At 41.9% G+C, this 13,614-nt stretch overlaps 1 protein-coding gene across 1 annotated transcript in view; it reads left to right on the top strand.

The window, feature by feature from the left end:
- Nucleotides 1-13,411, top strand: part of LOC307041284 (calcium-independent phospholipase A2-gamma-like) — a 21,137-nt gene extending 7,726 nt beyond the window's left edge. The window contains exons 7-9 of the mRNA XM_079684592.1: nt 3,000-3,159; nt 8,447-8,642; nt 11,308-13,411. Of these exons, the coding sequence (XP_079540718.1) occupies nt 3,000-3,159; nt 8,447-8,642; nt 11,308-11,585 (634 nt within the window). The 3' untranslated portion in view covers nt 11,586-13,411. The remainder of the gene's footprint in view (nt 1-2,999; nt 3,160-8,446; nt 8,643-11,307) is intronic.
- The last annotated feature ends 203 nt before the right edge of the window (nt 13,412-13,614 follow it).

Genomic DNA, 13,614 nt, shown 5'->3' with positions numbered 1-13,614 from the left:
AAGAGTGCATTGTGAAAAAAGAGATAAGAAAGCACAAAAGAACAATATTGCAAGTCACTATGCTCCACCTGTTTTATTATTCAGTCTAAGTAGCCTGTGTTTGACCTGTCACTTAAGGAATTCAATATCCACTTCAAGCAACATTCATAACACATACGGGGTGTAGAGACTGACGACTTAGACACATTACATGAGTGAATGAGCATGTGTTTGCATCAAAGGTAATATCCCATGTCGGCACGCTCCCACACTCTTAATTGGAAACTGTGTTAGTTACGTAGGTGAGTGGTGGGGGCTTCAGGGGGGAGGAGAATGAAAGAGACTGTGATGAAAAGCCACCTGTAGTGGGATTTCCCCAGCTTGTCGTCTAGCAGGTCTCCCCTTATACTCCGGGATGCATACATTAACGCAGTGCAGCGTTTCCCCTCATCACACACGATTGTTTGGGTGCCACATCCGCCTCGTTAGAATGAGACGACAGACAACCTTTTTATGGAACTGCTATTCCAAAATCTGTTAGCTGCTAGCAGGGAAACCTCATACTGTGAGAGGATGAGACACCATCAGGAGCTAAATATGTTATACATTTGATGTGAAATGTTTCACTATCATTTCATATCTGCGATAAAGAAACTTCTGAATAACAAAATAAATATGAAATGAGAGAAAGAGAGCTTCTGTCCTGATTTACTAACACGTTTTGTTGCTTTGTTCTTGTTTTTCTCCGGCTAGAGAGTATTTTAGGAGGTGTTTTGCCTTGACTGGTAAATCCTGTGTGATTTGTGCTTTTGCTCGTTTGTTCCACTTTCTATCCTTTTGATTTCGTTAAAATGTTTTACTCATGTGTTCACCATGACTGAAGGTATTCTACTAGCATTTGTTTTGCTATGCTTTGCTTTTCCAAAAGAGATTTGAACGTCAAAACATCAATATGAGGCCTTGAACCACTAAATTTGGAAAAAAGCTGAATTCCCACTCGAGGTGAAGTTATGTAGAAAAAGTGCAGCTTACAGTAATTGCGCTTCCTTCAAATATGTTTCAGTGAGTAGTCTTCACATATTACTCTACCTCCACAGCCTTTCCTTCTATCAGCCATAGCTGAAAAACATGATCTCATGTTTTAAGATCTTGTTTTGAAAACATTTCACAACCAGAAAAGCAATGGAAAACAGTATATAGAGATGTAAATGAAAAGAATAAAACAACTTGCAGAAGCATCCATTGTGTCTTTAGCGGCACCAAGAGATATAAAGAGACTCTATCAGTTTTGTATTCGTTAAAACTCGCTTAAACCAGGATGAAAATACTTAAGATATCATTTTTTTAAACTGGACTGAACAGTGTCATCTTGTGAAAGTCAAAGTAGAGCAGTTGTCATAACTTTCCTTCTAAAATACGTTTTCGCAGCGCTGTCAGCCAATTTCATTTCCATGTGAACTTCGGCAGCTTCAGACGGCCACCCAGCCTGATGGCTTTCTTTATTGGCTACTTGAGCCACTGAAGCCAGCCATGAGCATAACATGCTGTCTGTGTGATGTCAGGATTCCCTAGAGAGAGAGTCATCTCGCTCTTTTCCACAAACGCCCACAGAGTTTTCCACTTAATTCAAGCCCTAAACAATCATCCTTTTGTACGGTGAGCGCAGGAGAGTCGCGGCGCCATGTGCTGAACGAATGCTGGAATTCACAAGCAGCGTTTCGAGAAGGTTGTGATTGTTTCGTTGATGTTTTTGTGATTCCGCGGGCTGTAAATGAAAACGTACAATCATATCTTAAGATTCAAACTGGTAAACGGAGGGGAAAATGTGACTTGTAGCAAGACCTTTTGAAGCAGAACAGTCACAGTGTTATCAAAGCCTCACACTTGCTACCACAGCCATGAAGAAGAAGACTTAGCGAGGGGGAACAAGGGGAAAGGAGCAGCAAAATGAAGGAGAGATGAAGGGAGGGTGGTTCCACATTAAAGCTCAGTTATCTCTGCTTTAAAGAACACAGAAGAAGAAGACTTCAGACGTTTCACAATGGATGCCAGAGCATGCGTAGAATGGCGAGGAGGACCCAATGTTTACGCCTAGTTGCCATGGCGCCCCCTGAGTGGATGTGGAGGAATGGGAGCATGTTTTGTGCCCACCTCTGCCAGCATTTGATGGGAGGCATGGGATCAGTGGGCCACCACCCTCAGTGTGAGCTCTTGAGGGCTTTAACATGGCACAACGCTCAGCAGAAAGACTTCACACAGCCTTAAAATGGAGTAGGTCACATCGGCACTCCCATATTTGTGTTGCTTATAAATGGCAGAGGGATTGACAAGGGGTGGTGGTGGCGAAGTCCATAGGGACAAGTCCCAGAAAGACCAAGTGCTACCGAGATGTCCCCGAGCAAGGCACCGTTCCCTACACTGCTCCCCGGGCGCCGTACATAATGGCAGCCCACTTCTCCTAACACTAGGATGGGTCAAATGCAGAGAAACCGTTTTGTTACATAGTGCCTGTTAGGGCTGCTCGATTATGGCAAAAATCATAATCTCGATTATTTGGGTCAATAATTGATATCACGATTATTAAAAACGATTATCCATTTACTTTGAAAACATCCATTTATTGGAGAGAAATGTTTTGAACAGTATGATTTTAACAGTTGATTACCCTGAACTTTAAGTATAATTCAACTGAAAACCCCCCCAAAAAAAAAAGTATAAAAAAAAAAGTAATAATACGAAAATAATCGTTTTATTTCGATTACTTTGTTTTCGTAATTGTTGCAACCCATAATCGTAATTGCGATTTAAAATAGGATGAATTGAGCAGCCCTAGTACCTGTACTACATAATGACAATAAGTTCAATCTAATCTAAGAGTCTAAGGGTCTCAGAATGTTTTGATTCTGTGTGAGAAAAAAGAGGAGAAAGACGGTCTCACTTAATTGCCATTCCAAAAGTGCCATTCAAGAAGACATAACCTTTGGATCACCTTTTCTCAATTCCCTCTCTCTCTTGTAAAGGCCACTGGAGGCAAAGTTATTGCTCATAAATGACATGCTCAGCACCAAAGAGGAGGAGAGCTGGTGGATTCTGGGAGGCGAAAGAGAGTATCCATCTAAGCTTTTAGCCTCTTCCTCATCCCAGTCTTCCCCTCCCGTGTTAAGCCCAAAGAGCTCGGCTGTTGGAGGATGAAGCTCAGACTTTGAGCCTTGCTGCAGACATTTCGCTCCTCCCAGAAACACTCAGAATTGTTGTCCTTTAAGTATAAACAGTGATTCTCTCGATGTCACTCTGTTTCCTCCTCTGACTGCTCTTTTTGTTCTGTTGTATTCATGTGTTTTCAGTCATGCACAAACATTGCCACACTTGGCCAGTCCCCTAATTATGTTGCCCACATCTTCCTCTGTCCCTAAACCTTTTGTATTCCCACAATGCACCACACTTAGCAAGCATCTCACTGCAGCAGCTCCCAATGAGATTCCTTGGTATACATCACAGCTTTGAATCCTGCATTCAAATGCATTGATATGCAAGAGTGTGTGCGCAGCAGCCTCTCCTGTGTGCAGCAGGGAAATTAGCCTTACATTGTTCACTAGATGATGGACAGAAACATCATTCTTTCTAATATGAAGTTGTCAAATATACATTAAAGAGCCCTCAAGGAGATCTAAACTGAGTAAATATGAGAGCGGTGTTCCGACTGCACCCATTTATATCAATGCAGGAATTGTCACAGTTTAATCTGAATGGCTACAGCCGACAGGGATGATTCATTGTTTCAATACTGGATGCACATGTGTGGGCATGTATTCGCCGAATGTGTGGGAAAAGCTAACTGTGCACAGTAGATCTCAATTTCTTTGCCTGCCCGGGGCAAAGTTGGCCCTCACACATGGGGCTCTTCTTTATTGACAGCTTGGGAAGATGACTTGAACCTCCATGTGACCCTATGGGACCTATAAAGCAGAGAAGAACCGGTCGGTAATTGCATAATATGGCATGAAGACCTCTGACTCGACCTTAAGAGTCACCACACCGACTGTGTTGTCATTCTCATCTTCCCCGGTGACAATGGTATCCTTTGTGTGGATTGGATGCCATTTAAGCAATTCACTTTCTTCAATGAGCAGATTTATTTGACTGATTACATAGAGTGAGAGAACACTTTCTTTTATGTGCAAACTGCGAGGATTGATTTGAAAGACTTGTGCAAAGTATTGAGAGTTTTTCATAGCCGCCTAATTCTAGTTTATCGATTGAATGACCATCTCTGGGAAAACAGTGTGGTTATTGTCTCATAATCAGAAGTCCTGGTCTTATGTAATGCTTCCCTAATTAATCACTTCAGAGAATGGAGCCTCGTTGGCAGGGCCTCATAATAAATCACGACAGAGCTCAGTGCCCCTCAGTCCAGCTCGGTCACTGAAGCCGAAGAAGAGATCTTAATGACTACAGCTGCTCATTGGGACTGTGATGTGAACGCCTCCCCAGATGTATGTCCAAGGTTCACCTCATTTAGATTTGAGCAGGCACTCTGTTCTCTCCTGTGTTGGGGCCGCTCATTATGACCCTCACACAAGACGGCATTGAAGCCTTCCCTGGGTGAGAGAGGCCGGGAGAGACACAGAGGCACACGGTCTGAATGAAGAGGAAGAAGGTTGCTGTCCCACTTAATGGGGGCTGACATACACTGGTGCATGAAATGACTTTTACTGATCCTGGCGATAGCACCTCTTTCCTATTCAAATCAGCACTCACTCTCAAGACAGCTTAAACTGGCACAATGAAGATAAGCTCCCAAAAGTTAATGACTGCGGTGCAATTTTCCAACAGCAATGCAAGGGGACCTCATGGCTCGTATCATCTCGGTAGTTTTATTTGACAACACGCTGCAAGAACGGTTTCTTTTTAAAGCAATATTTCAGTTTAGTTCGTCATCTCACGCCTAGAATACTGCAACTCCCTCCTGGCTGGTCTACCTGCATGTGCCATCCGACCTCTGCAGCTCATCCAGAATGCAGCGGCTCGTCTGGTCTTCAACCTTCCTAAATGTTCCCACACCACGCCGCTCCTCCGCTCCCTTCACTGGCTTCCAGTAACTGCTAGAATCCACTTCAAGACACTGGTACTTGCGTACCATGCTGTGAATGGATCTGGCCCTTCCTACATCCAGGACATGGTTAAACCGTACACCCCAGCACGTGCACTCCGCTCTGCATCAGCCAAACAGCTCGCTGCACCCGCACTGCGAGGAGGACCCAAGTTCCCATCAACAAAAACACGTCAGTTTGCTATCCTGACTCCAAAGTGGTGGAATGAGCTCCCAATTGACATCAGGACAGCAGATAGCTTACACATCTTCCGGCACAGACTGAAAACTCATCTCTTTAGACTCCACTTCGAGCGATATAATTACTAACAAAGAACTGCTAACAGAGCACTTATATACTAATAAAGGACTGGCTTATCTAAAGCCAGTTGAGTAGCACTTGAAATGTTTTAGCTCTATGAAACCTGACGTACTTATTTAATGATGTCTTCTTCAAAGTTTGTATCTTCCTGGTCGAATTCACTTATTGTAAGTCGCTTTGGGTAAAAGCATCAGCTAAATGTAATGTCACGTAATGTAATTGGCCAATCGGAAAATACGAAACATGTTCCAGAAGGTGTCCTAATCATGGTCCTAATGAGTTGAATAGATGCTTTATACTAGCTACAGGAAAATGCGGAGCTGATTTGTGATTCAGCCATTAGAGCCTGAAGGGCAAAGGCGAGGCCAGAGGAACTGCGATCCTCTGGAGCATCAACAATCAGCCCCCGCCGGAATTAAGGAACGCTGTCAAAGGAAATCATTAAGCCTTTCAGGAAGACAGGATTCAAACTCGACTTACACTTTCCAGTCAGACTCTGACGTATAACTTCCGTCAGATGGTCTCCACTTTAAGGGATTGCTCTCCGAGGACATCAATTTGTTGAAACGTTCTTTTATTAGCATTATTACAGCTATAAATCCACATAAATGGAAGTGACCTTTGCCTTGCGTCATGCTGCGTGTTTGACAGGCAGCTTGTGTTTGGTCATTTTCTATGCAAAGCTTATTTGCAGCTTGTCCTAAGTAGATCATTGTTTCTAACTTAAATCTGTGTCCAAATATGCCTTGGCCTCATAAACCCCTTGTGTGAGAACGTGGCACCGGGCCAAGTGTGGAAATCTCAGCTTTAGCACTGCAGCTTCAGCATCTCAGTGTATGTTGAGACTAGTACGATTTCTTCATGACAGCTGTGGAAAGAGATGACGGATGCAAATGATCTTCTAAATTATTGATTCTTCGTAAAACTCCACTGACAAATAAAACCTACCTTCCAGTGGCACCACAAACTTCCTCACTGCCAAAGGATATGACTTTTCTTACATTTCTTCACAACTCTCTGAAGTGCTCTAGCAGGTGCACTGTAATGGAAACAAGTTATTGCATTCAAGTCCCCGCTCACAGCAGCATTGTGCACTTGGCTTCTAACGTTACATGCCTTTGCTCTGTGTGCAAGGCCGGCCACTTTGCTTGTGAAACTTGCCCCGAGCTATCGGCACAAAGAACCCGTGACTGGACCCAGACTGTTGCCATAATTGCCTCTGAGTTCAGAAAATGGAGCCTCTGACAGGGTGTGAGTGATAAGAAACTGCTTAGTTGTTTTGTTTCCAGCTGGGTTCGTCTGGTGTCTTCCACAGTCCAAGTCCCTCTTAAGTCTTCGTTAGGAGCAACTCCAATGCAGGCATTTTCTCCCTCTTCTGTGATTCAGTTCTTGCTCTGCCAGACCCCCCACCGGTTCATAATGACATGCTTTGGTCAAACAGCTGCCTCAGCAGTTCTCCTTGCTTTGTGGCCGAGTGAAACCCTCTTTGTGTGACTTCCATCTCAGCCTGTGAGCTGGGTGCTCTCTGAGGCTCACACAGGACATTCATTAAATAACTTACTATAAGGTTTTAAATGATTCATGCAGTTCATTATCATACCATTACTTCTTTGAAATTATTGAAAGCTTCCTCTATCGGAAAGTGTCTCCCAGAGGGACTGGAAGTATTTCCCTTTGTCATTTTTCCCATTTATTCATTTTTGCGACGCTTGTAGTTCCAGACTAAAATGTTATATATTTAGTTCAGACATTCATGGTTCTGAGGGGATGAATGTAGTAATTGTTTTAATACTTGGTCTTTTAATGTTTCAAACATTGGATGGTTTTTCATGAAAAAGAGATAGATACCGCTCTGCCAGCACTACATTGGTTTATGACCAAATTCCTGCAACACTAAGGGCATTTTCTTCAGGCCAAACTGCACTTTGTGTCTGTAAGATGCTGAAGATGGTTAACATACCTTCTAAAAATCAGCATCTTTTTATTGTCATTGTGAGCATGTTGGCATGCTGACTGTAGCGTTTAGCCCAGAGACCACTGCTCCAATCCTAATCGATCAGTAAATCTTAACAGAGAAACACGCTTCTTTAGACTTAGATTTGTCTTTATTGGCCTGCTTTGATGAATTCCTTGGTATTTCTTGATGTAACACAACATTGTTCTAAGCATCTGCTATCATGGGAGCTATTATTTGATGCAGTGCCCCCAGTCTAAATACAACATCCATCTCCCTTTGCAATTCTATGTTCCTGGTCTTCAGATTGATGATGCAATTCCTCAGTCAAGGTTCCCGGATGATTAGCAGACCTTTGCCTTTACACAGTATTCCCCATCACAACCTTGGCTTTGACGCGACTGTGTGTGCTGAAAAGATGTTCCCTCCCCTCTCGTCCCCAAGGCCCTATGTGTGTGCATCCATGTGACATATGCTGTCAGAGACACGTACCCACATTATTATATGCATTGACTCTAAGCAGTCTCTCGATCAAACATGCACATGCATACAGTCGTAAAAACAAGCACTCTTCCCTCCAGTGTGTCCCAAGACAATTGGGGCCCTGCGGCTCCCACCCCCCAGCCTGGCCTCTTTAATGAGGACTGGCCCCTGTGTGTTTGATCCTGCTGCCAGCCCACAGCCCTGCGGCCCCTCAGCCTCATGCCTATTCAACAATCCCCACAGCCTCTCCAGTTACCCCCCCCCCCCACCATCACACCACCCCTCTGCCTCGAGTACACTATGGATCCAAAGCAAAAGCACTCCTGGGCGGTTGTTCGATATCAAAGCGAGTTTGACTGAAACTGTGATGAAAAAGGAGGGGGAAAAAATGTAGCTCGTTCCTTGTACTGTTACAAGCAGCTCTGGAACTGCACATTGATTGGTTAATTTTGTATTGTCAAGGGTTCTTCTAAAACTTCATCTATTGACTGGTTAAAATCCATGAAGGTTTTTTGAGGTTTCAAATGCTAATGAATTACTGACTGTGGTCCGGGCACAAACACATTCACAGTTTCTATGAGAATTCTCTAACATGGCACTTCTTGTGTTTTGTGCACAGGATGGAGGTCTGCTGATTAACAACCCCACAGCCCTGGCTATCCATGAGAGTAAGTGTTTGTGGCCCAACACGCCTCTGGAGTGTGTGGTCTCACTCGGTACGGGCCGCGCCTTTGATACTCCTGGCAAGGGAACCACCTCCACGAGCCTCAAGACCAAACTCAACAATATCATCAGCAGCGCCACAGACACTGAGGGTAAGGGACCGTTAATGCAATATGATAAATATTATTATATATTATATTATATTATATTATATGATATTGTCATTTAGAGTTGGTTTTTCTGACTTATTGGACTGTAAATGTAAACATCATTCAAATGAACTGTATATTTCTTGTTTCTTTATCAATATAACGTGTATGTTTCTAAAGTCGCTCTACAGTACGTAGTAAACCTTGAAACTACTAAATAAACGTACTGTAATTTAGGGATATTCCACCAATTGTATAATCTCCTCTGTGGATATGAAGTTAGCTTTCATGTAGTTCATTTTTAAACAAATGCGTCTCTCATCCCACTTCTGAGTAGTGGAAGTGGGATAATAAATATTCACATTCCCCCTTTTGATCCCAATTATTAACACTACAGCAAAAATGGTTACATATTGTTGATTTGATTAACTATTAAAGAGGTCTGGCTCTCAACATTTCATTTGGGAACATTCGAAGCAACAAATGCCAGCTGGCACAGTGTCAACAACGTCTGCTTATTTTTGTCCAACATGTGGAAAAACTACTTAATATGCCCCAAAAATGATGACGCAACGTGCCAAATACAGACAAGCTGCGTCAACAAAGGCGCACACTGTTCAAAATATCAAACTTGCCAGCATGCATACCATCAATTTTGGCATTGGTTGCATTGCTGATTTAGTTACCTTCATTTTGATTTGGTCTGCACATGAAGATTAAATGAATACAGACTATAATCAGAATGTACAAAGACTTAAATGAATTATGCCCTTTGTCTCTGTCTGTTCTGAGAGAAGGAGCTGGGCTTTGATGTGTAGCACACACTGCACTGCAGCTTGACTTTGTTCTGGATACGTCCCATCCTGGCCCCCTGTAGCAGCCCCCTTCCGTCTCCTTATCACCTTTGGGCATGGGCACCTCTGCTGAGACTAAATTTGGCTTGGTCCCCCCCTGTTGCTGCTCCGTGGTGCTGAGGGTGACCTAGATGCCTCTCTGCACTTGTTCCTTCTGTATTTGGGATTAAGCTCCACACAGCTCTCCAACAGGCTTTGTTATTAAGAAACAGCAGATTAGCAAGAGTGTTTATCTCATATTTACTTTTTTTCAAAAGCTTCCCTCCTGTCTCAGTGTTCACAAACCTCCTGCTTTGTCATCGCTGTATCAGTAAAGCTTGTTGTTGTAAACAGATAAAGCTGATCTAATGGGGTTTTTGGATGTGTAAACAAAACTCCTGATGGAACTGGCTTGTTCTCGTTCACAAACTCGATCGGTGGAAAAATGAGATACTCCATAAGGTGGAGCTGCAGTCTAGACTTCCTGAACTAAAATGGAACAAATATGTTTTATAATTTGAATCTCTGTGTTTCACAAAGTTATTTATTGGCAATTTTTGTTTTTTTGTGGAAACATGCAATACCTGTAAACTATTTGCTTACATATTGGGATGCTCAGAGTGTTACGAGCCTGCAAAATAAATGCTAGCCTGTGGTAAAAGTCCATGGCAGTGAGCTAGTTGAACCCATAGATGCTCTGTAAATCAAAATGCAGGCTTTCTGCACATGTCTGTTTGTGCTCTAAACTCTTATGGAGTAGTAATTAAGTATCTAGAGTAGTTTTCCTGAAGTACAATATTTCTGAAGTCTGTTTGAATATTCTTACGATACAAAGCATGGCATTTTCTTCATGATTTATTTCATCAGGATAAAATAACCTAGCATTAGAAGGTGACTCACCTGTTCACTATGTAAACTGTAACTTTGATTCATTAAGTGAATATACAAGTGTCAAATCTGTGATGTAAGTGTTTTAAACAGCTGTGGAAATTGAGAGACTGCTGCCAACATGGTCATTTCTTTAGGCGACAGGGGAAATCAGACTCTTTAACAGTTGTCACCTAACTTGTTACGCTGATCAGTCTTGAGTTTCACACTGTGAGCTGAAAAGCAGGGACAAACTTTGGGTAGTACATTTAGAAAAACAGTGAATAATAATTGGATAGAAAACATATTACATCTCTAGATTAGACAAATGATGTTGCGTCATTTCAGAATTTAGTAAATGCTTATCTTATTTTTACTCTTCAGAACATATTCTTTCAAAATGCAATAATGTAATATAGTACGTGGAGCAAATAAAATAAGCAAGTCAAGAAATAAAAGTCCATAAAACCTTCTGTATATAACCTTTTAAATAAAACACTCTGTGTAGACTTATGCTCCTCCTCAGACTGAAAGGCAGCTAGTTCTGACTGAATCTGTGTCTGAACTTCTGCACTGCTGTGGGAACACAGACAGAAAAACAACCTCCGTCACCTTTATTGGATCCTTCAGGCATATTTACTCTGTTATTGCTACTCGCAGCCTGTTAGCATGCATTTGCATCTTGTTGATTTGAACCTCTCAGACGTAGCATTTGGAAACCACCGTGACTGACAAGCCAGACATTTTCACTTGGTATTAGCTCGCCATCTCAGCCTTGAGTGATTACTCTGCAACACATGTAAAGCAGACACGTTTTTACTTTCTCACTCGTTACTAAATATTTGAGTGCTTGTACATATTGAGACTATTAGGGACATAATCGTTTGTTTATAATCTTTTGTCTCGCTTTCAAATTGTATGTTTGTTTTTTCGTGTGAACTCACTCTCACCTCTCTTCCTCCCTCCAGAGGTTCACGTCATGCTTGATGCTTTCCTCCCCAACGGCACTTATTTCCGCTTCAACCCCTACATGAGTGAGGACATCTCGATGGATGAGAACCGGCAAGAGAAGCTCAATCTGCTGCAGACTGAGGGCCTTCGTTATCTGGAGAGGAACGAGGAGAAGCTGAAGAAAGTTGCTCGCATCCTCACCCGGGAGAAAGGCTCCGTGCAGAAGATGACAGAGTGGGCCCAGCTCAGGGCTGACATGTACAAAGGGGTGTCCTTTAAATCCTCCAAGGTGTAGATCCAACACAGGCCACCTTTTACTTCACATGGAAACTCTTTGCCTAAAATAAGTCATATAGTTCCATTATTGGTGTGTCAAAATCGTTAAGATCTTCACCTGTATCTTTTCAGAACATATAAGCATGTGGCCAACATGCCCAACACTACTTTCCGCTTCTATCATACTTCACACTTTGATTGTGAGTTTAGTGTTTAAGGGATGCAATTTGCATGACAATGAATCTGGTGGCCATTCTTGTTGGAAGCACTCAATTTATCACTGTGTTGCATTCAAGGACGTGTCTAATGACGTGGATTTGGGGGCTCCGGTAACAGGGATTCACTCTCAGCTTGCTAGCAAATGCAGCTTGTACATTTAAAGGTAGAGCTCAACCTTTTGGGAAAAAAGGCTTATCTGCTTTCTTGCCAGAATAATCTGCAACAAATGAAATGGTAGCGATTTTCTCATTTAACGAGGAAAGCTACCATCTAATTCTGTACGGTAAATATAAAGATATTTAGTGGTTGCTTAGTAAAAAGACTGAAAATAAATTGCATGTTCTCTTTAACTATTTATCATTTCTAGACTTTTTGATAAACTAAGCTAACTAGCTGTTGTCTCTAGCTAACCTTTTCATAGAGATATGAGAATGGTATCAATCTTCCCATCTAACTTTTTTCAAGTAAATATTGCTCTATAAAAATACTGTACACGTTCACAGTAGCCAGTAACAGACTGTTGAACCAAGTGATCCATTTTTAACCACTTGCTTTCTTTTATAAAGATTTGTTATGACCACTAGCATATCCTCCAAAAGTTGTTTTTTCAGAAAACGTGTAGATGGGATATATGTGGTATTGTGCAGTATTTGTCAAGCTAAGCTAGCAATCTGTAACACCGTAAAACTTAGATGTCAAGTAATGACAGAAAAAAAAGTATTCTTATTTTTGTAAATGGTAAAATCAAGGCCAATTTGAACACTTATTGCTAGAGACATTTATCAGAATCTAAATGTGCACCTTTAACAATGCAGCTATTGATCAAATGTGTAATTCCATACTGTTTAAAGTAACATTGGTACATGTGGGCCTACTTTATGCAATACAGTATGGTGTATCCTGTATGTAAATGCATGTTATATTTAAGATGTATGCACAAAGACAGTTTATATGGTTGAAAAATGCTAAGAAGTACGTTATATGTTGCAAAGATTTAGCCCAGTGTATAATCTACAAAATACCTTTAATAATGAATAAAATAGCAGATGTGTATATGTATATATATATATATAAGTATCCAACTGGAAGCTCGCTGTCAACAGGATGTACTTTTATGTGTTATTTTAAACCCCGGGTATTTTAGGTTCATTTGTTTCAAACGCTTTTATCATCGTGTGCTTGATTGTTTGGTTTTATGGATCCCCCACAGGCGATACACATTTTCTGCTCTGTCTTCAGTGTGCCCTCTTTCCCTTTGATGCCTCTTCTCAAAGCCTCTTCCTCCCTTTTTACCTTGAAGTGCTGTGTGTGTCGTCGTCCCTTCCCCGACTCTGCTGCACCATAACTTCTGTTTAAATCATGCAGGTCACAGCTGAGCGACTGCTTTAAACCTGATTGCTGCTTATTGATTTGTCATGGCTTAAAATCATTTTCATGACATGTACAGCATAAAAAATGCACTGCGGACATTCATGCCTAGACCCTGGTCAAGTACTGTAAAACCGATGCAGCAATGTGTCGGTCACTCCCAGAGGACCTGAGGATGTTACCCAGATGAATATAATTCCACTGTTGATCTTGTGTAAAACAGTTTGAGAGAGTATGTAATTAAAACCCATCACTGAACCTCGCTGCATCTCGCCTCCTCATTATATGAAGATTAGCTGATTGTGATCTGCGTAAATCTGCTGTTTCTCTCACAGCCTGAGGATCAAGGATATTCAGTCAGTAACATGTACTCTGCCTCATCATTCCAACACAGATCTGGACTGATATGCACCTACACTGCTCAATTTCCAAGACTTGATTAGCAGCAAATTCTGATTAGT

The sequence above is a fragment of the Notothenia rossii genome (genome assembly GCF_949606895.1).
Source record: "Notothenia rossii genome assembly, chromosome: 5".
Lineage (NCBI taxonomy): Eukaryota > Metazoa > Chordata > Actinopteri > Perciformes > Nototheniidae > Notothenia > Notothenia rossii.
The sequence above is the reverse complement of the archived record's forward strand: the minus strand, read 5'-3'. Positions and strand labels throughout refer to the sequence as shown.